The sequence below is a fragment of the Panthera uncia genome, chromosome C2, assembly GCF_023721935.1.
Source record: "Panthera uncia isolate 11264 chromosome C2, Puncia_PCG_1.0, whole genome shotgun sequence".
In the NCBI taxonomy this organism is placed as follows: domain Eukaryota; kingdom Metazoa; phylum Chordata; class Mammalia; order Carnivora; family Felidae; genus Panthera; species Panthera uncia.
Genome location: NC_064810.1, coordinates 68,458,162 through 68,484,093, shown reverse-complemented (window position 1 = coordinate 68,484,093; position 25,932 = coordinate 68,458,162). Strand labels below are relative to the sequence as shown.

The 25,932-nt window shown below is 44.3% G+C and overlaps 1 protein-coding gene across 1 annotated transcript in view; it reads right to left on the bottom strand.

The window, feature by feature from the left end:
• The window catches only part of LOC125921576 (kalirin), a 283,687-nt gene that overhangs the window by 207,630 nt on the left and 50,125 nt on the right, over positions 1-25,932 (bottom strand). Inside the window, exon 7 of the mRNA XM_049629181.1 lies at positions 8,632-8,754. Coding sequence (XP_049485138.1) covers positions 8,632-8,754 — 123 coding nt within the window. The remainder of the gene's footprint in view (positions 1-8,631; positions 8,755-25,932) is intronic.

Genomic DNA, 25,932 nt, shown 5'->3' with positions numbered 1-25,932 from the left:
TGTCTTTTTGTGTGGATTCAAATTACTGTTTAGGGTCTTCTTTTACTGTTTATCATAAAGTTTGTTTGCTGACAACAAATTTTCTCAATCTTTGTTTATCTGGGAATATCTTTATTTCACCTTCATTTATGAAAGCTTTGCTGGATATAGGATTCTTGGTTGACAGTGTTTTCCTTTGAGCACTTAATATATTCTCTCACTTCCTTCTGGTTTCCATTGTTTCTGATGAGAAATCAGCTATTAATCTTATTTGTGTTCCCTTGTAACAGTTACTTTTTTCATGCTGCTTTCAAGATTTTCTCTTTGTCTTTGCTTTCAGTATTTTTACTATGGTGTACCTGTTTGTAGATGTCTTTGCAGTTATCTTACTTACAGCTTTGTAAACTTCCTTGGCTGTGTAATATTTTTCAGTGAATTTGGGAAGATTTCGGCCATTATTTCTTCTAATATTTTTTTCTGTTCCTTTCTTTCTCTCCTCTTCTTTTAGTACTCCCATTATGCATATGTTGGTGTGCTTAATGGTAGCCCATATTTTTCTGAGGCTCTGTGTTTTTTCTATCTATTCTTCAGATTGTATAATTTATACTGATTTATTTTAAAGGTCGCTAATTCTTTCTTCTGACAGTTCAAACCTACTGCTGAGCTTCTCTAGTGAATTTTTCATTTCAGTAATTGTATTTTTCAAATCCAGAATTTCCTTTTGGTTCATTTTTATAATTTCCATCTCTTTAGTGATATTCTCTGTTTATGGAGACATTATCATCAAAACTTCCTTTACTTCTTTAATCATTGTTTCCTTTAGTTTCATTTTTTTTAAATTTTTTTTAACATTTTTATTTATTTTCGAGACAGAGAGAGACAGAGCATGAACGGGGGAGGGTCAGAGAGAGAGGGAGACACAGAATCAGAAGCAGACTCCAGGCTCTGAGCAGTCAGCACAGAGCCCGATGTGGGGCTCGAACTCACAGACTGCGAGATCATGACCTGAGCTGAAGTCGGATGCTTAACCGACTGAGCCACCCAGGCGCCCCTAGTTTCATTTTTTTAAAATAAAACGTTATGGGGCGCCTGGGTGGCTCACTCAGTTGAGTATCTGACTTCAGCTCAGGTCATGAATTTATGGCTTGTGGGTTCAAGCCCTGCGTCATGCTCTGTGCTGACAGCTCAGATTCTGTGTCTCCCTCTCTCTCTGTACCTCCCTGATCATGCTCTGTTTGTCTCTCTCTCTCTCTCTCTGTCTCAAAAATAAATGAACATTAAAAAATAAAATAAATTAAAAAAACATAGTTATAATGGACAGTTTGAAATTTTTATCAAATCTGACATCTGCTCACTCTCATAGGCAGTTTCTGTTGCCAGCTATTTCCAATGTATGCTTTTTATCTGTTTTTTCCTTTTTTCCTGGCCATATTTTTCTGTTCCTTTGTGTGTCTTAATTTTTTTTTTGGAAACTGGACATTTTAGATAATATATTATAGCAACTCAGGGTTCCAGTCCCCCACTCCTGGGGCTTGTTATTGTTATTTGCTTGCTTACTTGTTTTGTGACTGGCTGGACTATTTTAGTGAAGACTATTTCCACCTCAGCTCCCATAGTGAGTGACCTCTGATGTTGTTCCCTAGGGGGTGCAGTCTTGTGTATTCCCATGGACATCCTGGGATGACAGTGGTCTTAGTAGTACTCTCTTAAATTTTCTCTTGCTCTGACCACGTTGCTATGAAATTCCACTAATTTCCAGGTGATTATTCTCTTATTTTCAACAACGTCCTGGGGGCATAAAAATGCTCCACAGACTTATCCAACCAAATTTAGTCTCCTTTGAAGGGACAGTCTGTGAGGGCAGTGTTTGAGATCTGTTCTGGCTCCAGGAAGTCTCTTTCCCCAGTTCTCTCCAGCACACTAGCCTGCTCACTGTTTATCCCATATCTCCAATGACTCTACCAATCTCCCAATTGCTTTCCACCAGAATCTCCCTAAGGGTATTTTTGAGACTGCTGTTGGCTCAAACTTCTCCACTCTGTTGCAAATGAGGTCAGTTCCTTTGGGAAAAGACTTAAAGCTCTTAGTTTTAGTTTGTTTCTACTCCCAGGCAAAATCTCTGAGCCATGGCTCTGTAGCTGGGGTTAGGGATAAAAGTATAGTTCCTGACTGACACCCCTACTTTATTTAGTAGCTGAACACTCAGTGAATGGGATGAGTAGCCTCAGGCCTCCGTTTGCCTTTCCCAGCCTGGAATCTCTGTCTTACAAGCTGGGGCAAGGGAGACTGGAGTCTGAGAATTCTCAGCAGTGTTGCACCTATGGCAGAGCCTCTGTTCCCTGAGTAGGAGCTAGGCAGAAGAAGGAGTCCTCTTTGCTTGGCCACATTCACTGGAATTTGGCTTCAGCAACAGGTAACTTTAAATAGGATAAGAAATGTCCTGTAATGACAGTCTTCAACTGGGAGCCAGGGGCCCTGTGTTCTTGGTTGTACCAGTTTGGAGGGCAATTTCATCTTATTGAACTAGGAGGGGAAAGGGAGAGAGAGGATCTTGGGTCAGATACCATAGGTTCAACGTTCTTATTGAGTTTTAGTAGTTTTCTTGAATATGCATCTCTTCATTTGTTGAATGCACTTAGGACCATTTCCAGAGACTTAAAATGGTTCTTTTAAAATAATTTTCACCACTTGGGGAGCCTGGGTGTCTCAGTTAGTTAGGCGGCCGACTTTGGCTCAGGTCATGATCTCGCGGTCTGTGAGTTCGAGCCCCGCGTCCGGCTCTGTGCTGATAGCTCAGAGCCTGGAGCCTGTTTCGGATTCTGTGTCTCCCTCTTTCTGACCCTCCCCCATTCATGCTCTGTCTCTCTCTGTCTCAAAAATAAATAAACGTTTAAAAAAAATTTAAAATAAAATAAAATAAAATAAAATAAAATAAAATAAAATAAAATAAAATAATTTTCACCAGTTTCACTGAAGACTGGATCTGTGGAGTTTCTCATGCTGTTATGCTGGAAGTGCACTATCTTTCAGAATTTGCAGTGCTTTATTTTAGAGGGTGACTATTTCATACATATAGATTCCACAGAACAATAGTTCTCTAGCTTTAATGTGCATATAAATCACGTGGGGAATCTTGTTAAAAATGCAGGTTCCTGGGGGCCCATCCTCCAGAGATTATTATTTTCTTTGACTAGGGTGCAAGCCAAAAGAAATGGAGTTTTTAGCAAGCTTACTATGTGAATCTTTGAAAAAAAAAATTGTACTATAAAGACTAATGCAGGGGCGCCTGGGTGGCTCAGTCAGTTGAACGTCCAACTTCAGCTCAGGTCATGATCTCACAGTCTGTGAGTTCAAGCCCCGTGTCAGGCTCTGTGCTGACAGCTCAGAGCCTGGATCCTGCTTCGGATTCTGTGTCTCCCTCTCTCTCTGCCCCTCCCCTGCTCATGCTCTGTCTCTGTCTCAAAAATAAATAAAAATATTAAAAAAAAAAGACTAATGCATAACAGATAAGATTTATCTCTTCCTCCTCCTCCTCTTCATCTTTTTCTTCTTCTTTAAGCAGGTTCTTTATCTACCAAGGGGCTTTGCAGCTATGGTAGGATCAAACACTGGCTACTTAAACATCACAACAGAGTGTGTGTGTGTGTGTGTGTGTGTGTGTGTGTGTGTGTGTGTATTTACACTGAAATCTAGAAATACTGTCATTATAGGAAGTGCTCCCTATTTGGGGTTGGGGACTTGCTGCAGCATCATGGCTTGGGGATGCCAAGCATCAAAGATGACAGATAATCCCAGAACAAGGCTTTTCAAATTGGGGGCAGGAGACCCACTTCAGAATCTTTATTTCTTTTGCACCAGATTTGACTTTTCCTTGGTGCTACCATTTGTAATTTCTCCTCAAAACAAAGAGAAAGAACACCAAGGCTTGGCTACAATTAGTCTGATTTACACACAGTCAAATGGGAATATGTGCCTCCGGTGAACAAATTAATAGCACTAAAGCAGCTATCAAACATGCTCTAGCAAAAAGGATTCCTACCACCCAGCTGCACATGGTTATCATTAATGTGAATCCTCACAGTCATAATAATAGAAAATGAACATCATTCCATATTTTAAAACTCTGGACAGAAACCATTAGCAATTTACTTTTTCCCAAAGAACCTGCTAATTAAAATTGTAAATAAGGCTGCATTATGTTTGGATTTACTCCTGTCGGTGTTTTTCATGAAGAAATAGGACATGGATGGCTATGGGATTGTTCTATTCCATATTACAGCTCAACCCTACTTCCATCTGTCCACACTCCCATCAGAGGAAAAGCCCACACTCAGAGGAAAGAGAATTTGTGAGAAAGGCTCCCACAGCAGCAGGCAAAATTAAGCAAGAAGAGTGCCCCCGAGAGCTTAAGAAACCTGGCTATCTGAGGCACTGTAAGAAACCAGAGAATATCTTCTTACTAGGTTATGTAGGTGGGATATTTTTATTATTATTATCATTGTTATTTTGAAATTCAAAAAAACTAGGATTCCCCAGTGGGAACTGTAAAAGAACATGTTGTGGCAAAAATTCAAAGATCGACCAATTTTAATCTTTTTTCTTTCAGAGTTGCTCATGTACCTTATGCAGTAGGGTATCACTCCCACACTCTTGGTGTGTTAATAATTCATGGCCTTTATTGGTACCAATTCATTGACAGAACTTGGGAAATTTCTGGCTTTTCTTCCATGATTTAATGATATGTAGTTACTTCTCAGTAGTAGTCATCTCAGCTGGAGTTGGGTCTTTAGCCAGTATATAAAATTAGACACAAACAAAACTTAAAAAACAGATAAAGTTGATTACTTTTGTTTATAAAACAACATACTTGGGGCTTCTTTAATTGTAAGTTCTTTGATCCATTGTAGAACTAACTCACAGAACATTAATTACTATCAGTAAAAAAAAAAAAAGAGCTTTAAGTCGGAGTTGACTGTCAATTTAAAAATATACATGAGGGGCACCTGGGTGGCTCAGTCGATTAAACATCCGACTTTGGTTCAGGTCATGATCTCATGGTTTGTGGGCGAGCCCCACATCGGGCTCTGTGCTGACAGCTCAGAGTCTGGAGCCTCCTTCAGATTCTGTGTCTCCTTCTCTCTCTGCCCCTCCCCAACTTGTGCTCTGTCTCTCTATGTCTCTCAAAAAATAAATAAATGTAAAAAAAATTTTTTTAAATGTACATGACTCCCCCATTTAAATAGAGATCCTTTTATTACACTCTATCATAGCATAACTACTCTTCCAATCTAAGACTTATTAGTTTATAATTATATATTTATTGGTGAGATTATTTATTAAACATTTGTCTCTACACTGGAACCTCCACGGAACAGACCATCTCTCTTTTGTTCACTATTATCTGCCCAATATCCAGCACAGTATCTGATTCTTAATTATTTGTGGAATGAATGAATGAATGAGGAAGTCATGATGTTAAGATCTTAAACTGGGAAGGTTGACTGAAAAGTTTTAGGATACTCTTGAATCCCCTAAAATTATCTTTTAAAAATGTGTTCATATACACATTACTCTGGGGAAAGGACCCACAACCCTTATTAGATTTCAAGGGGGTCTGTGACTTTCCCAAAAGGTATGGAATCACTGACCTATTTCAGCAGTAAAAGAGGATTCAATACCAAAGAACTTACCTATAACCTGAATCAAAGTATGCTACATGTACCTTTACATGGACAGATTTGTGGGCATATGTATAGGTGGGTGTATAATTTCCAAGAACAGTAACAGAAATGCCTCAGTAAATTTACAGAACAATCCACATTCACACTTCCCCTGAGTAGCTGATCATTCTATGGTCACTGGGCTCCAGGAGTGGCTGCTTGCATTCATCTGTTTCTTGACAGCAACATCCATCACTCAGGCCAGAGAAAAGGAGTCTATAATTCTCTCCTTTCACCTGTTTGGGATGCTGACATCCCTCTTTGTGGGAGTTGTTTTTAATAACAAACCTGTAAACCTACTGGTTAACAAAGGCACAAAGCCACATTTATAAAGCACTGGTGCCCAGGCAGTTTGATCAAACAACCCTGGGATTTCCCTTCCCTTGCCCTACAGCCAGAGAGGAAAGCCAACCTAATCAGTCCAAGGAGGCCTCTGAGTGTGGCATGCCTTCACAGCCAGCCGTTGGAGACTATGAGATGGGCTGAGCATGCTAATTAGCTGTTGTATATTAAATCTCTTCTCTCTCTCCCAGCTCCACAAGAGGCTTCCCTTCAGTAAATTCCCTCCTTTGTTTTTGTCCTGAAAATGGAGACTTCCAAAGTAAATTTGTCATGAGAAAGGTTTCTGTTGTGCCATTAACTCTCAGTGATCCATATTAACAGAGAAGAGCAGTGGTGCAGATAATTCAAAGCCAAAGGCTCTATTTAGCTTTGTAGTTCATTGTTTTGAGGGGCTTGGTAGCAGAGTTACCTCCCTAATTATGTTTGTCTTTGCTTCTTACTAAAATGAGTTTGTCTGCCTCAGGGCCAAGCAGTTGGGTGACATGAAGATTCTGGCACAGAATTTGTAAAATTCACCAGGGGATGTCCACAAGGCACCCAGATAATCAAACTTGACTAGATTTGAGTTCACATTCTTAATCACCTGTGATCAATTGCTTTGCTCCTCTGTGACTAAAGTGAGCCAGGGATGAGACATAATTATAGGAGACAAGTTAGAAGGAAATGAGTCTTTACATTTAGATGAAGACACAAGTCTATTGTAGGCAAAACTGATAACAAAATCAGTGTTGATGTTTTCCTTGCCTGGTCCTACAACCTCCTATTCTGTAGCCACAGTTCTCTTGCTATGCTAATTTCATGATGATCATCTCTGACTTACACCTTGCTATGGTTCCCTGTGCTAGTCATTAGGGCTATTCACAAATACCCCGCTCTCTTCTCCCGAACACATGGTAGGACATACATCTCCACTCAGCAGGTTAGATGTGGCCGTATGCCTGATGTCAGCTAATGAGATGTGATCAAAAGTGGCATGTGACACTTCTAGGCAGAAGGCTTCAGAGCCAGCAAGTGCGGGGCAACCAGCAGCATGTGAGACGGCAGCTGCTCTGCCAGCCTGAGTCCCCAGTGACCTTGATGAGCAGAACTCCTACCGGCCAGTGATGGGCATATGGTAGGACCAAGAAATAAATCCCTATTGTTTTAAACCACTGAGATATTAGAGTTCTTGTTAACTCAGCATATCTCTATCACTGCATATATCAAGCTACATCACGATTGGGTTATTTCCCCAACTAGACACTGAACAACTTAAGGCCAAATGGTTTCTTCTTCAGGACATGAAATTTAGTACATAGCATATTTAAAACAACCTGGTAGAAAATGAAACTCCCTTCCTGGCCTCTGTGATCCTCCATGTTTTATGTTTTCCTAACACTTGCCCCCCCTCCCAGCACCACTGGCTGAAATAAGAAGGTGTCTTTGGTGTTCAGATATATGGTGCGGTTGGTGTTTGTGTGGGGGGGGGGGGGGGGGGGGGGGGGGAGTGGCAGTGGAGTTATTCTTTTTGACCAGGAGCACAAGTAGGAAGAGCTGGCAGAAGAACAGAGGGAGGTAAGTCAGAGAAAAATTAGGCTACAGGCATTTTGAATAAAGCAGGTTCAAAGGGCAGACAAGATTTTGAAATAAAGTCTTGGGGCAACCACACAGAAAAAACAGTATCCCAAAGTGTTAGGTTTACAAAGGATCATAGGTTTTATCTGGACTAGACCTCTACATCATCATCATCATCATCATCATCATCATCATCATTATAACACCAATATTAACTGATAACTTACTATGAACCAGGCGCAACTCTAACCGCTTTACAATTAACTAATTGAACCCTCACAACAACCTTATAAGGTAGTTATTACTGCCATTTTACAAACGAAGAAACTGAAGCCCAGAGAAATAAATTCCATATGGCCACACAGCTAGCAAATATCTCTGTGAATTCAGCATCTGCTTGAACACTCTTCAACCTGGGGAGTTTGCTAGCTCCCAGGGCCTCCCACCCGCCTGAGCTACATCCTGCCTCCCCTTCCAACTGCACTCCCCCACAGTTCTGCCTTCTAGACCAACACAAAGCAATTCTACCCTCCTTTCTCCAAGGTAAACCTTCATATATCTGAAGGCAGCAATTATGTATCCCTTTAGGCTGCCCTTCTCCAGTCTAAACAACCCCAATTCACTCAACTGTTTCCAACGAGCCTGTGGTCCCACACCATCCCAGTTCAGTCACTCACATATGCTAAGGACCCAAAAATGTTGGTTAAATCAGCAGAGTGGAACTGGTGACTTTCCCTTATAGTCCTGTGCCGAGCAAATGCCTTCTACAATCCCAGCACCTTTCTTTCACCAAGTAAAGCAGAGTCTAGAGGCAGAAATGGAGCCATAATCTGCGATAGGAACAGCAGGCTGGCCATGTGTCCTGCACACATCCCCACAGAATGCTACAGAATCCGCATGTTTAGAGTTCCTCCTTTTCACTCAGGTCTCAAGTCTATTTCCACCCCTCCCTCCTTCTTCTCCTCCCCCCCCCAGGTCCTCCCACCCCCACTGCCCAGCCCCCAGAGGCAGTACAGAGAGCAGGCCCTCTACTCACCATGGAGTTCATGGCAAAGTGATTGTGCTGTGTCTGGAGGTCTAGAGCATGCTGGTAGCTCACGCCGATCTCCGTATGGCTCTGGAGGAATAACTCCTTGTTGTGGCTTATCCAGTCGAACATCTAGAGGTGACAAGAAGGTACAGAGTAGTCAGAAGGGTCATGGGTCCAACAGTGCAAAACTTTGAGCTACTGGAGAAAAAAAAGTCCTCCTGCCGGAGCCCAGTGAGAACCAGTCATCATTCTCAGAGTGGGGGTGGCCCACAGCCTGGTCTCCCAGGAAAGCCCTCACTTTTAGCATAAGGATGCATCAGCCTCTGTGCTACTCTACAGAGCCTAGGGGAAGAAGAGAAAATGAATGAGAGAATCAGGGAGATGGGGGAAAAAGCTATTGTTATTACCCCTATCTACTACTCCTTTGGAAAAACATTTACAAAGCCTCAAAAGGACACCATGCTTGTTTTAGGGACAGGTGCTGAGGGCACAACATGGAGGCTTAATCCACTCCCTACTGCACTAGCAGAAGAGAAGCAACAGGGCACCCTAACATGCCACTGATCCATATCATGTCACCCAACCACACACATTGTTGAATTGACTCTGGACTATACCACCTTTTCTCATGACTCCACAGCCCCCCAATTCCAAGGTTTCTGCTATAACCTACCAGGAACCAGAAGAGGAGGGATTTGGGGGGTAGGGTGAGCACTGCCTGGCGCAGTGGGCACTGAGCCATTTTCCTCCCCTTAGCTCTCTACCCTGCTTTTTGTTTTGGCTTCCACCTCTCTCCCAGGCAGCCCACACACATTAAGGGGAGCTGACCAGAACCCCAGTTCCAAGGGACGGATCACTCTAAAGGTTATCCATCCTCAGGACACCACATCTAAGCCAGTCAGTGTAGGACATTTCCCAGCCAAAGGGATTGTCTCAGAAAAGGAATGTTATCCAATTCAGTACAATAAGACACTGGTCTGGGAAAATAGAACCTAGTTCTTCAGATATAATTTCTGGTCCTCTGATACTGTCATTGTGACCCTGAGCCTCAAATTGTTACAGCCATTCTGCTGGCAGCCTAAGGGTGAAGCTGATGAGCAGAGAAAGGGTATAGCCAAAACACTGACAGGAGGCAGGCAGATCCCTGATTGAGCTTTGCCTGATCTCTGGCTGGTTTCTGGACTTCCCTAGTACCCAAGCCAAGAAATCCTCTTTATCATCCAAGTGCAGTCAAGTGATGTAACAGGAAAGGTGTGAAGCCTTTGAAAAGACGACTGCTATACTTGGAACTGAAGCCCCATAGTTTGGGACGGGCTCCGCTGCAGAGCAGAGCGTGGAGGAGCCGAGCACAGGTGCAGGCGGAGAAGCTGCAACGATGGCTCCAGCCTTCCTAGAGGCAGAACCTCAGACTCATTTATTATTCCCCTTTGAACAGCGAAGTGAATTTGCTTTTTCAATTACATTCAACCTTTTACATTTACAAGACACTTGCTATGTGCCAGGTACGGTCCAAGGCAATAGAAAACAAGAGTGACTAAAATATGGTTCTTAGGTTTAAGTGGTTTAAAGGCCAGTATGGAAAGCAGACAAGGACTCAGATATAATGCTAGTACAACTTGGCACAGGACTTGATTGAAATCATGACTTGAAAAAAATCTATCAAGATAAAGTCCCATATGTTCTTCCATGCTAGCTCCCACCCTTAATGGAGTGGGGACAAGGAAGAGCAGAGAAGGCTTCCCATAGGAGGTGTCACCTGGAATTAGCCAGGGTTGGGTGAGGGAGATGGGAGCTCCAGGCAATGGGAAGACCTAAGAGGCAGAACTTGGGGCAGCCAGTATGTGCAGCTTCTGGAAGCATCCCAGCTGTGCTTCCGGAGCCTGACGTGAGGAGAAGATGTGGCTGGAGAGGCAGATGAGGCAGCTGACTATGGAGAGCCCTGGACACAGGCTTTAAGAAACCTGGACTACATTCTGTGGGCAACAAGCAGCAGTGGAAGGTTTTAAGCCGAGCAGTGAAGTGTGATATGAGCTTTGATCGCACTGAGGGATGTGGACTGGAGGGGTGAGGCAGGGCAGAGAGAAGGGTTAGGAAGCTGTCACAGTAATCCTGGTGACGAGGGGTGGGTGGGGATTAGAATCTGGAACCTGGGTTAGGGGCATGGTAGCGGAGTCTGCCATGGGCAGGAGTGGGCAGGCTTGAGAGCTCCTGGGCACAGGACCGAGGACTCATAGTTATTCTGGGAGGGAGGGTGAGGAAGAGGTAGGGAATAGCCAGGTGTCTGGCACAGCACCCTGGGTCCTCATAGGAAAGGTGCTACCATGAGTGCCACATAAAGAGGAGGATAAGAAGCTGGGGTGGGGATCAGGAGATAGCAGGTTCTGTCTTAGATGTGCCAAGTTTGAGAGGCTGATGAGAATTTCAAGCAGAGGTGCACTGTGGGCAGTTAGACTTCTGTGTCAGGAGGTCAGGAGAGAGACATCAAGGCTGTGGTAACTCACAGTTAAGTATAAACACATCACCTTCCAAATGCAATCATGCGTGGTTTGGAAGTGATTCTCCCTTTTGAATTACCCAGATCACTCTCAGCTATCTCTCTGGGATAATAAAGGAAGAAGGAAAGTAACACTCCTCACTTTCGAGTATCAGAGGATGTTTCAGGCTGGGGGCTCCTGCAGAGTCTGGGTCAACATCTGCTGTGTGCACTATCCTGGGTCTGCCAGCGGTAGTCATCTCCAGGGCGCTGGCACAGGTCAGGGCTCTCCCTCCCCCCGCAATTATTCTTAAGGACAAAGGGAAAAAGAAGACAAGTGCCCCAGGAGTGTAGAGAAATCTTATTCTGTAATTTTAGATCTTTAAAATTCCGCCTCTCAACCCCATTTTAAAATAATTTCTCATCTCTGTTCCTTATTGACAAAAGAATCAATAAAGTTAATGAAAATCTGAAATGCCTTAAGTCCTTAGAACTTGTGATGAAAAGCACTCACTCCATATGCTTTCTTGGATATCCCAGTGGCCGAGAAGTGACCTTCCCTGTATTTTCTGTTAAATGACTATTTAGATACGCAAATAAGCAGTGAAGTTACATGCTAGCACCAGAATGATTAGATTGCCTGGTGCCAAGTCCCTGCTGGACTACAGAGCAGGGCTTGCTGGACAGGGGCCAGTCAGGCTGGAAAGCAAGAAGAGAAGGGAATGAAAAGACAGGCAAGAGTAGGGTGCGCAGAAGAAACTATGCACTTCTCTGAATGGGCTTCTCACACAATGTCCACACCCAGGCCATTCCTCAATTCTGCCTCCACCGTGGAGCACACCAGCAGCTCTCTGGTGGCTGGGGGTTCTGGCAAGATCACTGGTGCTGGAGGCAGAGCTCCAAAGAGGTGATACATACCTCAGGGAGAAAGAAAAAAAGACCTACTCTGGGGACCAGATGGTCCCACATGACATCAGAAACCAGAATCTCTCCAAGGTGGCTATTTCCTAAGAGACAGTCTCAAGTCTTCTCTGGGCCCGCGTCTACTGCCTTATAGTATATAACTTGCACCCTTGCAAACCTGGCTATCTGCAAGGGTCACCATCATTTCTTCTGCATTCAATACTACTGGTTGTGGAGAGAATGTGGTCATATGTGCACATGTGCATGTGTGTGTGCACTCATGTGCATGTGTGCACTGAGTAGGATGAGGACTGGGCTGGCTCCAAGCCTGGTTCTGTCACTAAGTACCCATGAGACTGGGCAAGTCTCATTTCTGGGTTTCTCCTCATTTGCAAGGGATAAGTGGCTCCCTGAAAGGAGGTAAGTAAGCTCCTGGTTTTACGTTCAGCCCAGTTTGGAAATTTATGGAATGCATTTTTTTTTCATTCAGAAGAAAATAGTTTTAATGAGTCTCCTGGATCAGAAGGTATATTCATTGCTGCAATTTACATTTCTAACATTTGAAGAAAAGAATGACAGTGAGAAAACTGGTGTTATTTGGTAACCAGAGAAAGGCTTAGTCTCAGCCCTGACATTTGTCTGGTGTGTTAGAGTCCAAAATGTCTGTCAGTGCAAAAAGCATGTCTCAGCTCTTGGCACCAATGCAATAAAGAATTAAGGATCAGTGCCCAAAGTAAAAGCAGAAAACAGTCTTATTAGAGCAACAGTATACCATCTAGGGAGAGCAGGCAGGTTCCGAGAGGTGGAACTGGCCCCTAGGTTGTTTGGGATTGGATATTCAGTGGGTCCTTCTGGGCTAGAAGGAGTGGTGATGCACAGCGGGGTGGTCTCTAACGGATGCTGCTTCCCATCATTTGGGGTACTCCTTTCACAGGTGGGGAGGGGGAGTTTTTGAGCCCACAGGGTTAGTACCAGACTCTTCATGGCAGCCCTTTTCCATGGGGGCGGGGCTGTACCCACAATACAAATGCATTGTAATGAGTCTAGGGTTACCCTGGGGCAGAGGTGGAATAGGAGAGCAAGCTCTGCTCCTGTGGCTCTTGATCAGTCAGGCCCAAACTCTTGGAAGACCCAAGGTCAGGATGTTGTGCCCCCAGGCTTCTCATGTGCAATCTATTTATCACTGTTCTTGCCATGAGCTCAGGTCTAACTGCCCATTTTATCACTTGGGATAAAATCTTTGGGACTCTGAAATCTTTGAGGTCAAGGGATGAAGGTTCCTCAGGGCATGCCTTTGACTTCTCATATCTAGCTTCTACCTAACATGTCCATTCAAACACTTCATCTCACTGCGTCCATTAGGGCTGTTTTATAGACTGGGAAACAGGCTCAGAGAAGCAAAGGCCGGGGTCTAGAATTCATTCACTACACCCAGTGCACATTCACTGAGTGCCTGTTGAGCCAGGCTCTCGGGACATTGCCCTGCCTCTTGCACATAGCTGTAGGACCTCTTGTGCCTGGTCTCCCCAGGGGAGTTACTACACAAAAAGCAGCCACCAGGGCCCTGTGAGGTTCTAGATAAGGTAAGGTGCTATCCCTCACATGAAGCCATTCACTCTCCAATACCCAGCCTGCTTCTCTCCCCTCACGTCTGCCCCACTAGGGCCTGGGGATGGCTGATTCAAACAGCTCCACTTACTCTCAGTAAATACTTGCCAAGTGAATGAATGCATGCGTGAGGTGGCTCTGGGGTTGCTAATTCCCAGACAAGCTGGCCCTTTCTAAGCTCCATTCCAGCCAGGTCATTTTATGATTTGATCTATTGGAATTGGGCTCTCTGGAAGACACTTGAACTAGACTGACCCAAAAAAGCTAAAGGAAAACAAACAAACAAAAAAACCTAAAGACGATATCTCCACAGTAGTTTCAAACATTTTGATCTTTTTTTTTTTTTGAGAAGCTACAAATGGTAGGTTTAACAAAATTTAATATGACAACAAAATTCTTCTAAGAGGAAAGTTCATGTCTAAATAATGAAATTTTATCTCTTTGTTTGAAAACTAACATAGTTTCGTCTCATTAAGAAGATAGATGTTACATGTAAGCTACTTGGATTTTTGGTTTTTTTGTTTTTTTTTCTTTTTCATGTTTTGCTTTTAACTAAACTATGTAATTTTTTTTTTCATGCTGGCTACAATTCAGCCGAAAAATAAAAATCTAGTTCTTAGTATATAATAAATGACAAAAAGAATCTATTTAAATGCAAATTAGGAAAATAAACAGAAACCTTTTTCTCCTTTTCTTATGAAGATAGGGATAGCAAAAAGGTTACTATTGTTCTGTTCTGTTTTTAATGAAGCATAAACTATTTCATGGAGCAAAGAAATTAAATAAGGATCTTGGGCTTATTTTCCTTCATTTGCCAAATTTAGCAATGGTATCTGATTTAGAGTTTTAACTTTCAAACCACCTTACCACCTACTGTTAATATTTTATATTGTCTGTAATTATAGATTATATTGTTTTTCAAGTTGCTTATATTCAGCTTTGATAAGTTGATTAAGAGGATAGAAGGCAAGCAATGGATTTTCTTTGCCTAAATACATACATTGCGGTATCACCTGTGTCTCCTGGACCCTGCTTGTACACAGGAGTGACCCAGCCAAAAAGCTTATGCCCTAAACAGTGCTAACAACTCCTTGCCGGTGAACCTGGCTACATCTTGGACACACGTGGTCCATTCCACAATAAAGTTTTATGTGTATTAGAGTGCAAAGAACAGAGCCTCCAAATCTTGGGTTTGAATATAGATTCTGCTATATAAACTTTGGTAAGCTAGGTTATTGGTCTGAGCATCTGTTTCTTTATCTGCAAAATGGGGTAACAATTTATACTATTTTAACCTTTGGGTAATAGTGAGATTTAAATAAGGTAATGGTTTTATGCTTTAAGTGCTGCATACCTGATAGATTTTTAAACCTATTTAACGAACATATTCTAGTGTACATATTACCCTAACATTTTCATTTAGAGCACAAAACAGATGAAAAGTATGGATTTAAAATTGCAGTAGGTTCACCTTACTGCAAAATCACCGTGGGCTAATAGGAATCATACTGCACCTCATATACAAACATGTCCCCAGCCCACCCCTTCCCAAGAAGTACCCCACAGTGACCACAGGGTGCTGCACAGACACAGCCCAGAAACACCTGTGCATCTTCCCATTGCCTCCACTTTCACATACACAGAGGGGCACTGTGGGTGCCCTTGCCCACACAGGATTCAGAGACCTGTACACCCCTCTAAGGGTTAAGCTTGAGGGCACTGGTGCCCTCCTGGCCTAATGGTGTGGCCGGACCAGGACCTTGCTCTCTCCTGCCTTGCTTCCAGACCTTCCCTTCCTTATCCTCTCTGCCTTCCCCAACTTTTTCACTATTAGTCTCAGTCCCTTAGGCTCTTCACAGCTTTTCACTCAGGACAGACTCCCATTAAAATGCATCATTCCCACAGCCCCCCTGAAATCAGTTTATTCTGGATATAGAAACAGCTCAATGAGAAAGTAAGGCCCTTTGTGATCATGATCCACAGGTGAGATCCAAACTGTGGTGGCAGAGGAGCACTGGATAAGAGAGGTGGAAAGGAACAAGGAATGAAAAGTGCATGGGAACCAAAGATAATCTCCCCACCTTACAATTCTGTGTTCATGTGAACTCTAACTCATGCTGGGGCATATATTCTCAAGCAAACAGGGCAACACGTAGACTCTGTAACCCTTAAGACCCTTCAACACTGGTTTGTAATTATCTACTCTTCTAGGATTGCAAGCTCTCCTGATAAAGGAAAAAAAGGAACAAAAGGAGAAAAAATAAAGGACCCCAAATGTGGACCTAGTTTCTAGGTTCCCAGAATTCCTCACTGGAGAGACTTTGACATGTCACCTCATGCGTATCCACAAGGCTTGCAGGCCATGGGCACTCAGGGCTCTGAAAGGCCATCTTTATACTGAGAAAGGGCAGGCAGTTAGGACTTGTGCCTGATGCACTCTAGGTGTCAATAAATATCCACTGAGGGAGAGGAGGTGCTCTGGGCTCTGCCTGTTTCCCTTTAGGCATTCCGCGTGTCGATGGTACACTTCTATATGTTGTATAGAAGACAAGCCATTTTTCGTCTTCCACCATAATCCCAGCTGCTCTAGGGAGGATGGCTCAGCATGGTTACCTGGGAGACCCTCTCACTGACTCAACCAGGACACCAAACAGTTTCACTGACCAGGCTCTGTCTCTGACCTATAGATATCCTATCAATCCCCTAGCACATTTCTTACACTTTCCCTATTCAAATTCCCTAATTCCCAAATCTCAGATCTAACATTCTAACTGTTGCTCACCTCTAGAATGGTCCCAGTTTCTCTATAAAAAAGGCCAATATCCCACTGTGAGCAGTGGGTTAACAAAATCTTTCCCCTTCTGCATGATAATCTGACCTTCATTTAATATCCCAATTCTGTTTCCCTGGAAACAGGTGAAGACAGTATGTGACAACATGTTACATGTTGCCTATGATAAGAATACCCACCATGACTGGTAAACTATCTGCATTGGAAGGACAATCAATGAACTGTAAATACCCGATGGGGACACCATAACCTGGGCTTCCCTGAGTTTGACAACTCATGTTAACGGCACGCCCATTACAGGGACTCTGGAAGCTGTGCCAATGATGTTGTTATAAGAGCTACTGGCTCCCATGGGGCATGGAGTTTTTAAGCCATGACATCTTCTGTAGCTGCCCACCGTGAATCTTGTCTTCTTGCACCTGAGCTGGACTGCTGCAAAGACTGTCCTGTTGGTAGCCATGGTTGCCATATTATATCATCTTGAGTAGATCAGTGTGAAATGTGACCCATGATGGTCTTGCAGTCAGTGTTCGGTAGAGTCCAAGGAGACTCCCTGGTAGGTGTTGTCTCCAAATTTCAGAGCCAAACTATAAGAACAACAGTACCATGCCTCTTCTCATCTTCCCTTCTTTCTCCATCTTGCGCTCTCATTCTCAATTTCTCTCGGTGACAGAGTAATGATAGTGGTAACAATAACAGCATCTAACATTTGTTGAGTGCTCCCTATGTGCTAGGCACCATTCTAACCACTTACATGTTAACTCATTTAATCCTCTTCATCTCATAATTATCTCCCCAATATTAGCCCCCAATATTATCATTTCAATTTGACAGACTAGGAAGCTAAAGCACAGAGAGGTTAGCTGAGATTCAAACCCAGGTGCTGATGCTCTTAACACTGTTGTTAACACTTCCAATGTGCTCAGAGCTTCACTCCGGCTACTCTTCCTGTCATCATCAAACTTCTAGAAGTACATTCTGCCCCTGTTGCCTCCATTTTCCCTCCACCCACTTCCTCCCTAACTCCTTGTAACAGGGGCTACCTGTCCTACTTCTGTAAGTCTGCACCCACAGTGAAAACCAACCATCTCCTCCTTTCTGAGCCCTTGGTTCTGCCACTCCTCCTTCCCTTTGGTCTCACCTCACAATCCAGCGCGGGCTTTTCTGAAACTCCCTCTCTCTGGCCACGTGCCCAGATTCCTCTCCTGCTTTCACAGGCCTCCGCCCCAGGCAAAATTCTCCCTGAGGCACCAGCAAGTCTACACTCACACTCTTCCCTGACACCTCGTGTCTCCACACAACCAACAATAGAAACACTCTCATTGTGAAAGCTGACCAATTGTCCAGTCCTACACTGATCTATCCAAACTTGCCTCCCACTTCTCTCACTGCCCCTTCATGACCTCCTTTCATGTCCTTCACACCCTTACTGAGACGGTCTCAAGACTTGGCCCTCTGACTTGTATTCACCAGGCTCTGCCCACCTAAACATCCATCTAAGCTCACATCTTCAACAACACAAGTGGTGTTTCCTATTTCATGTGCCAAGCTGTACTTGAGGTTCCACACCAAGAACTTCAATAGATGACCTCATGCGGTCCTTATAATAATGGTACAAAGAAAGTATTGTTCAATCCATCTTAAATATGCTGAAAACTCAGTGTGAAGAGTTGAAGCAAATTGTCAAAGATCCCGCAGCTTGTAAGTGATGAGTATCAATTTAGAATCTCATGTCCATCTAAACCTAAATCCCATACAATTTCCTGGTTCTGGCGTGCCCTCTAACCATAACTTCCCAGATAACTGACAAGAATAAATACATGCCAGGCTCTGCACAATGAACGTTGTGCATAAACACTGTCTCAATCCTCAAACCTGGGAGCTAGGGGATACCATCATCACCACCTTTTTTGTAGCTGAAGAAACAGATTCAAAGAGATTTAATGACTTGGCTGAAGTCACATAATGAAAACTCAAATGGCATATTGAAGACTCACTAGGTCTGCATGACTCCAAAGTCCATGCTTTTAAATCACTACCAAACTGTCTCCCAAATAAACACTTAAATTTCAGACTATTCCTAGTGACTCAACTCAATATGAATATCCCAAGACAGCATCTTCAATTACTGTGTCTTTTCTATGAAAACTATTACCTTCTTCTGACTTCCCACATCTTCACCCCATCTCCCAGATCCCATTTGTTCTTCCTTCCCTCAAATAACTGATATATGCCCTTTATTTTTCATTACTGCTACTAATTGCCACACAGCCCCTCCTGCCTGTATTACTACAGTCACTTCCATACTGGTCTCCCTGGACTCCATTTTCTCCCTTATACCAAGCCATCTGCCCCTACCAGGTTCATTGCTCTAATATACTGCTTTCGACATGTCAAAACACACATGTGTATGCACACATGCACACACACACACATTCACACAATTACTGCTGCTGTCATCTACAATGCAAACAAAATCCAGTCTCCTTGTTCTGGCATTCAAGACACTGCCCCCCTCCTCAGCTGGTCCAAATCTGCCTTTCCCTATTATTTCATACCACTGTCCTATACCAAGCATCCTTTCGAGCCATATGCTATTCACTGCCATGGAAATACATCATACCATGCTCACTGCCACCCCCATATTTGTGCTACATCTTTCCCCCTATGAAATGCTCCACACCCAAATACCCAAATTATTCCCATCCTTTGAAATGCAATTAAAGTGTCATCTCCTCAGCATGCCTTCTTTGACCAAGTGAACCCATACTGCTTTTTCTTTTCTCCAAACTCTCTGCTCTGGAATCTACTGCAGGAGTTCACAAACCTAGCCTTCATTCAGAACTATCTGAAGTGTTTTTGTAAAAAATATAGCTTCCTAAACTTTGCTCTTAAGATTCTGATTTAGTAGGAGCTCTCTAGATGATTCTGGTGCACTTGCATTTTTTATTTAAATGGTGCATGTGGAGACTCATCATCTGTCCACTATAGGGTAGCTGGTATCACACTTAACCCTACCATCTATAAACTATTTGAAAGCACAAGTCAACAACCAACATAGACCAATGACCCGTGAAGGAAGAGAAGCACATAATGTAAGCCCTCTGTGAAGCAGAGAACTACAAGCTGAGTAGTGAGCAGCAGTTTTGATGGGTATAAAAAAAACAGAGTTCAGAGCTGGTAAGGTGGTTGGAATTTTGGTGATAGAATATTAGGGAAGAGGGAACTAAGAGAAGGAGCCCTAAAAATCTTCATTAAAATTTCCTTCAGGTCTTTGGCCAAATCCTAAGCTGTGCACCTGCAAGGCAAGACTCCAGAAAGTCTAGCAGAGAATAGCTGCAGGAGGTAGAACATATTGAGAGCTGAACAGAAATTTTAGGTTATGCAGTACTGGGGAAATGTTGAGAGGTCTAAATCAAACCGTGTGAGGAGACTTTGGTAAACATTCTGGGCGCTGAGTTGGGCCCCCAGAAAGAACCAGGATATAGGAGTAGGAACTACAACCTAAAAATAAGGGCTCTACCCTCAGATTAATGAAAAGATGGAAGTAGATCTGTCATAGCAAAGCCTAAACCAAGGCTCAATAGGATCAAGATCTGCTAGTAATTTAACTGCATCCCAGAACAAAATTTAAAGGTTAGAAAGAGATAACCTAATCCAGAGTCTCTACAATGTGTCATCTGCAATATCCAGTATAAAATTACAAGCCATGTGAGGACACAGTGAAAAGTGATTGACAAGCAGAGAACAAAAGGCAATGAAAACAGACTCAGAGATGACCAGGCTATGAATTGGCAGGTAACATTTTCAAGATAATCATGATTAACATAAAGAGAATAGGAAGGAAAGGGACAAAATGAATTAAAAGATGGAACCTGAAACAGAGTTTCCAGTTTTCTGTTTCTTGTAGCCCAAAGCATCCTGATACAGTCACATGCTCATGATACTTAGCACAATATTTTATTTACTTAGTGAGTATTCACTGTATTCTGGACATTGGATAAGAGACTAATGATAAACAGCAATGTCAGAGGCTAGCGAGGGAGACAAATGTAATCAATAGTCTGTCAACTTTAAGTGTGAAAAGTACTATGAAAAGTATATACCAGGAGCTGACAACAGAGGAGCATTGGTCCCATTTGGCGGAGGTAGAGGTATGGAAAAACATGAATGGCTTCCAGAGAGTGGCAACAGCTGAACAACACTTGAAAGACAAAAGGATTTGGTCAGGTGAAGCTGTGGATGAAAACACCTTAATGATTATGACATAACTTGAGCAAAGGCCTGGAGGCTTAAAATATGGAATAGAGAGGAGGTACACAGAGTTCCAGAAGTGAGAGGTGGTGAGAAGGGATGACAAAAGATGAGGGAGGGGCTGGGTCTCAGAGGGGCAAAGATTGAAAGGCAGAGAAACTGGCCTTTATTCAGTGTGCAGCAGGGAACCAGTAAAGGGCAGTAAAATGGTCAAATCTGTTTTTAACCCTGACTGGGTGTCTACCCTGAGGTCCCCAGATAAGACAGTGATTTACCTCATTGCAAAGGGGAGTCCGAGCCAGTCCTGATCTCACAGAACAAAATCAATTAGCACATTACAGACTTCTCACCGACTGAGGGTTCTCCATGCCCACTCCCTCCTTGTTTTCCCCTCACACTCCTTGTTCTTACAACCCCTTCAATGTCTGGGTCAAATATGAAGGAGGAGGTAAAGATAATGTATTAAAGGTGCCCAGCACAGAATATAACACATAATAGATGCTGAATGCATGTTAATCCCGTTCTATTTCCCCCGGGTTTAGCAGGATAAGCTGGCAGTCACAAAAAGTAGTTGCTTTCTGATTAGAGAAACTCAGACTGCAAAACTTCCTGCTCAAATCACACACTGCCCTTGAAAATGAGCTGTAGCTCAGCCTAGAGAAGCACATGATCACGTTAGGCCTTAAAAGGCCATGGTCCTCACTCATGCCTTCCTCATGCTAAGTGATGGAGTGAAAAGTCTCACCAAGTCCACAATTAATGTAAATGCTTTCAGACTTTAAATAACGTTTTTTTTGTGTTTTTCATTTCCAGTCTGTTTGCCTGGATGGACCAAATTCCCTGCAGCACTGGCAATATGCACAGTACCCTCCCTCTGGGGAAGGAACGGTCATCCAGGAGCCAGCAAGTCAAGCAGAGGAGAAACAGGACCAACCAAGCCAGGAGTCAGCCTAGGCAGCCCCGGGATATTGACTCTGAGTGGCCAAATTCCTTCCATCTGAACCACAGATGCTGATAAAATATTCTCAGCAACGGAGTGAGAAAATGTGCTTCACTTACTTCCCAAAATGTAGAATTGAAGAGGTCAAACTCTATTTAATCCAAGCTGAGAAAAGAGTGCCCAACTTTATCCCAAAGCTAAATTTAGACATAAACTGAGATCTGGCCCTTGGCAAGTTAATTTAGATGAGCTAATGCTTGTTCCTGGCATACAGGATGCACTCAGTAAATGGTAACTATTATTGTTACTGCAAAAATGGAGCGTCTGCTGGATGTTCTCATCCAGTCCTCCCACGCATCCTAAAATCGGCTGTGCCAATCACTTGCACATCTGGGGAAAAAATTCCACATGGGCTAAGGAGGAGGTGGCCCTCCCTCTGAGGGAAAAGGGTGGCTGCTGTGCTGCAGGGGTGTGTGCTAGGTGGGCTTGAGCTCCAGCTGAGGAAGGAACCTGGCACTCCCCCTTTTCTCTTTGCCCTCTTCCCACAGCTTCGGCAGTGGGGTCTGGGCAGGCAAGGGGCAGCACGGGAGCCAGGCTCAGGCACATCTAGGAAGAGAGGCTTGGTCATGCTTCCTGCTTCCAGACCCCACCGGGCAGAGCACACCCTGCAGATGCTCAGGAAGAACTTAGGGAATGAAGAGCCTAATCACTCCTCAAAACCCTTCATTTATTTCTTTTTTTTCCTGTATTTATTTATTTTTATATTAAATATAATTTATTGTCAAACTAGTTTCCACACAACACCCAGTGCTCATCCCAACAGGTGCCCTCCTCAATGCCCATCAGCCACTTTCCCCTCTCCCTCAACCCCCATCAACCCTCAGTTTGTTCTCAGTATTTAAGAGTCTCTTATGAAAACCCTCCATTTCTTTAACAATCTTATGCAGAGGCCTGCGGAGAACTCCTGGGTTCAGTTAGTGCCCTTGTCCCTGTGAGCAGGGCAGAAATGTAGTAATGGGACTATTCACGGCATAATGCTTTTAGCAGCCTGATCACCACTCCTGTCACGCTTCTGTGCCTTCAAAGAAATTTAAATTTAATTTAGTCACCCATCCTTCTCCCAAAATGTTTTTGGGATTTCTTTCCACCCCCAGCCTCCAATCCTACTGTCGTGAGGTGAAGGCCTGGTCATTACCTTAGCTCCCTTTCCTCCCCAGCATCCAGTAGGTCACCTGGTCCCACTTCCTTTCCTTTCGAGTGTCTCCAGAGTTTGCCCCTCTCTTTTCCACTCCCACTGCCACCTCATCTGCTCACCCTTGGATTAGTATAAAAAGACCAGAAGTGGGGATCCTGCCTCCCAATCTCTCTCTGCACTGCAAGATGAAAGTTACTAAAACCCCAGTTTTTAAGTGGCGTCCTTTGAAACCACTCAGCAGTAGGTGGTGCTCTTGTGCCAGCTCAGAATGCTCACAAAAGTTTTGCTCCATCAGGCAGCCCAGTGAGCATGGACTGTGCCACAGTCCACTCTTGATTTGGTACTGACTGTGTGCCTCAGGGGGACACAGAAGTATCTTAAGACACTGGACCTGACCTCCAGGAATTTGCAATATATTGGGAGGAATGAGGCCTCTGAGCATAAAATCACAATACAGGTTGGAATAGTCCAGTTTGAGGGGAATGGATAATGGCTACAGGAAGATGCCCAGAGGAGAGAAAGACCACTTCCAAGAGGGAAGAATGAGTAAAGCAGTGTTTGAGCAGACCTTCAGCTAGGGTAGGGTTTCAATAGGCAGAGTGAGAGGGAGGTTGGTATAAAGGCAGGAGACGGTAGGGCTGTGCAAAGCACAGAGAAGGATGTCCCGAAGGTGTGGCCCAAATGCCCAAGTCCAGTCTCATTCCCCATTGTAGTCCCTTCCGGTTTGCACCTCCTCTTGACACCTCATGACAAGGGTCAGCTTCCCAGGGAAACCTCCTAGGGCAAGACAAGCACCGCTCTAAGGTAGGACCAGTTGGTCTACCTGATCTGCATGGAGAAAACCAAACATCCCTTTTTCCCTATACCAAGAAAGGGCATGTCTTCTCTCACCACATCAGCAACCATCCCCATAGCAGGGACTTTCTTGTCCTAGAAAAGGCTCTCTGAGAAGGGCTGGAGGTGAGCCAAAGAGTAAGAGACTGGGGTTTCTTGGTGAAATGGGAAACATGGGGAAAAGCCTTCTGGGATTTCAGGAGAGGCAGGTTTCCTCCAAGGGAATTAATGTTCCTTTGGGTGTTTTACCATGAGTTTTCTGACTCTCCAAGATAAGACCACAAAGCTTTGGCTCTGCTTAGGAATGACCTCAGGGAACACCAGGGGACACAGGAATGAACATCCCTGATCTGGGCATACCTAACTCAGGGCACCAGAATCCTGTCAACTCAACATTTCCATACTAGAAAAGCCTCTCTATGCATACGTGTGAAAAGACATCATCTTCTACTCATATACGAGATAGTGTCTCATTCAGTTTGAATGAGAGAATGTAATTCTCTGGGTGTGTATACCTTGGAGTTTCAGACTGGCTAACCTGAACTACAAGAAACAAGTGTACCACCCCCCCCCCCCAAAACACACACACAAAATCTCTCTCACTTGTAGAAGTGGGATCAAGAGCTGCAGACCCCTCCCCATCCCTTTTCACATTTGAAAAACTGGTCCCAGGAATGCCACACTGAAGAGCTTAGAGCCCATATCAAGTGAAAATAGGACAGAAGAAGTGATAGGAGCTCACCTGGAGCAAAAAAAGACTGGGAAGGTCCATGAGGATTCTCTTCAAGTCATCAGAGGGCTGCTGTCCAGGAGACAGAAGGAACTAGTTCTGGGGGGCTCTAGGGCAGAGCTGAGACCACAAGGTGGAAGCTCCAGAAAGACAGATGCTGGTCTGGTGGCAGGAGGCCTTTCTAACAAACAGTGGTGTGAAATGATGAAACAAACAGGCTGCTTCACAAAGCTGTGGCTTCCTCCACCCAGGAAATGCTCAGCAGAGAATCTAGATGATGCATGTCAGAGAAGCCCTGAGTAAAGGATTAGACCCGCTGATTCAAAGATTCTAGCATTCTAAGATGATCCTGGCAGGGCCTGAACTATTCACCAAATTCCAGCTTTTCCCATGGCCCCTGGTTCCTCGGGGAGTGGACCCCCAGTTGTAATTCCTGGGGAGCCATGCCGCAGGGACACTGTCCTAGAGCCTGAGCTCCAGCCTCTCTGGGAAGGGGTGCTCCCAGAACCCACCCTGTACTTTGGGGCTGCCATGCCTTTGCTCATGCTCCTCCCTCTTTCTGCACCCCAAGTTCAGCTGAACATTTCCCCATCTGCGTTGTTTACATAGCCAGGATAGGCACCTCGGTGGACTTTCTCTATGCAGCAGCTAACTGTTTGCCAGCGCCCCCTGCTCCAACGTGGTAAGGCCTGACGGTAGCCCATCTGCTGGTGGCCTGCCCCAGCACAATATTTGGCAGTTATTTAATTGGCTTACCTTCAGCAACAGTGTTCTAAGATCTTGCCATCCTGGTCACATGCTTCCACTTCCTTTCCTTTCTACTAGCAGTAGATCTAGTAGCTATTATTCACTGACCAGTTCCTCCTCAAGACCCCTTCCTGGTCTCTCCACGCACCAGGTACCTACCTCGCCTACACACTCTGCTGTCGCATGCTGCCCACTGTCTGCTCCAGCGCCCTTGCTGTGAATGAGGGTATACTCTCTGCCCTCCTTCCCCAGGCCCCAGCAGGCTTCCCCATGCCTCTCTTCCATTCCTGATCCCATCTATGCACATGGTCCACCTTGAGTCTCTCTCCACAAACTGGCCATCTGCCGAGCACCTATTGGGCTCTGGGCATGTTAGATGCTGTATACACATTTTCTTTCACCCATTACCAATCCTAAGGCGTTTATTAAAATCTACATTTTACTGATAAAGAGACAGCTCACAGAGCATAACCTGGCCACAGAAAGCCATTCAGCTAGCAAGAGGCTGGGCTGGGATTCAAATCCAGGTCTCTGTGACTGCAAAGCCACAGAGGGTTGCTGGGTCTTCTGGCCTTTGCTCTCTCTGCCCTCCAGAGGAGGTCTGCACCACACACGGAGCTCTGCCTTAGCTCCACCCACAGAAGGAAGCAGGACCACAAAAGGGAAGAGAAGCAACAGGTTCAGAGAGAATGGAAGCAAAAAGAGTGGCATGAGTGCAGGCTGGAGGGGCGTGAGGGCACAGGGGAGAAAGGTCACAGATGGGAAAGGAAGGAGAAGGGTGCAGGGAAGTAGGCTAGAAGAAAAAGGGAAGGAAGGTGTTTTGGTCCCTGCT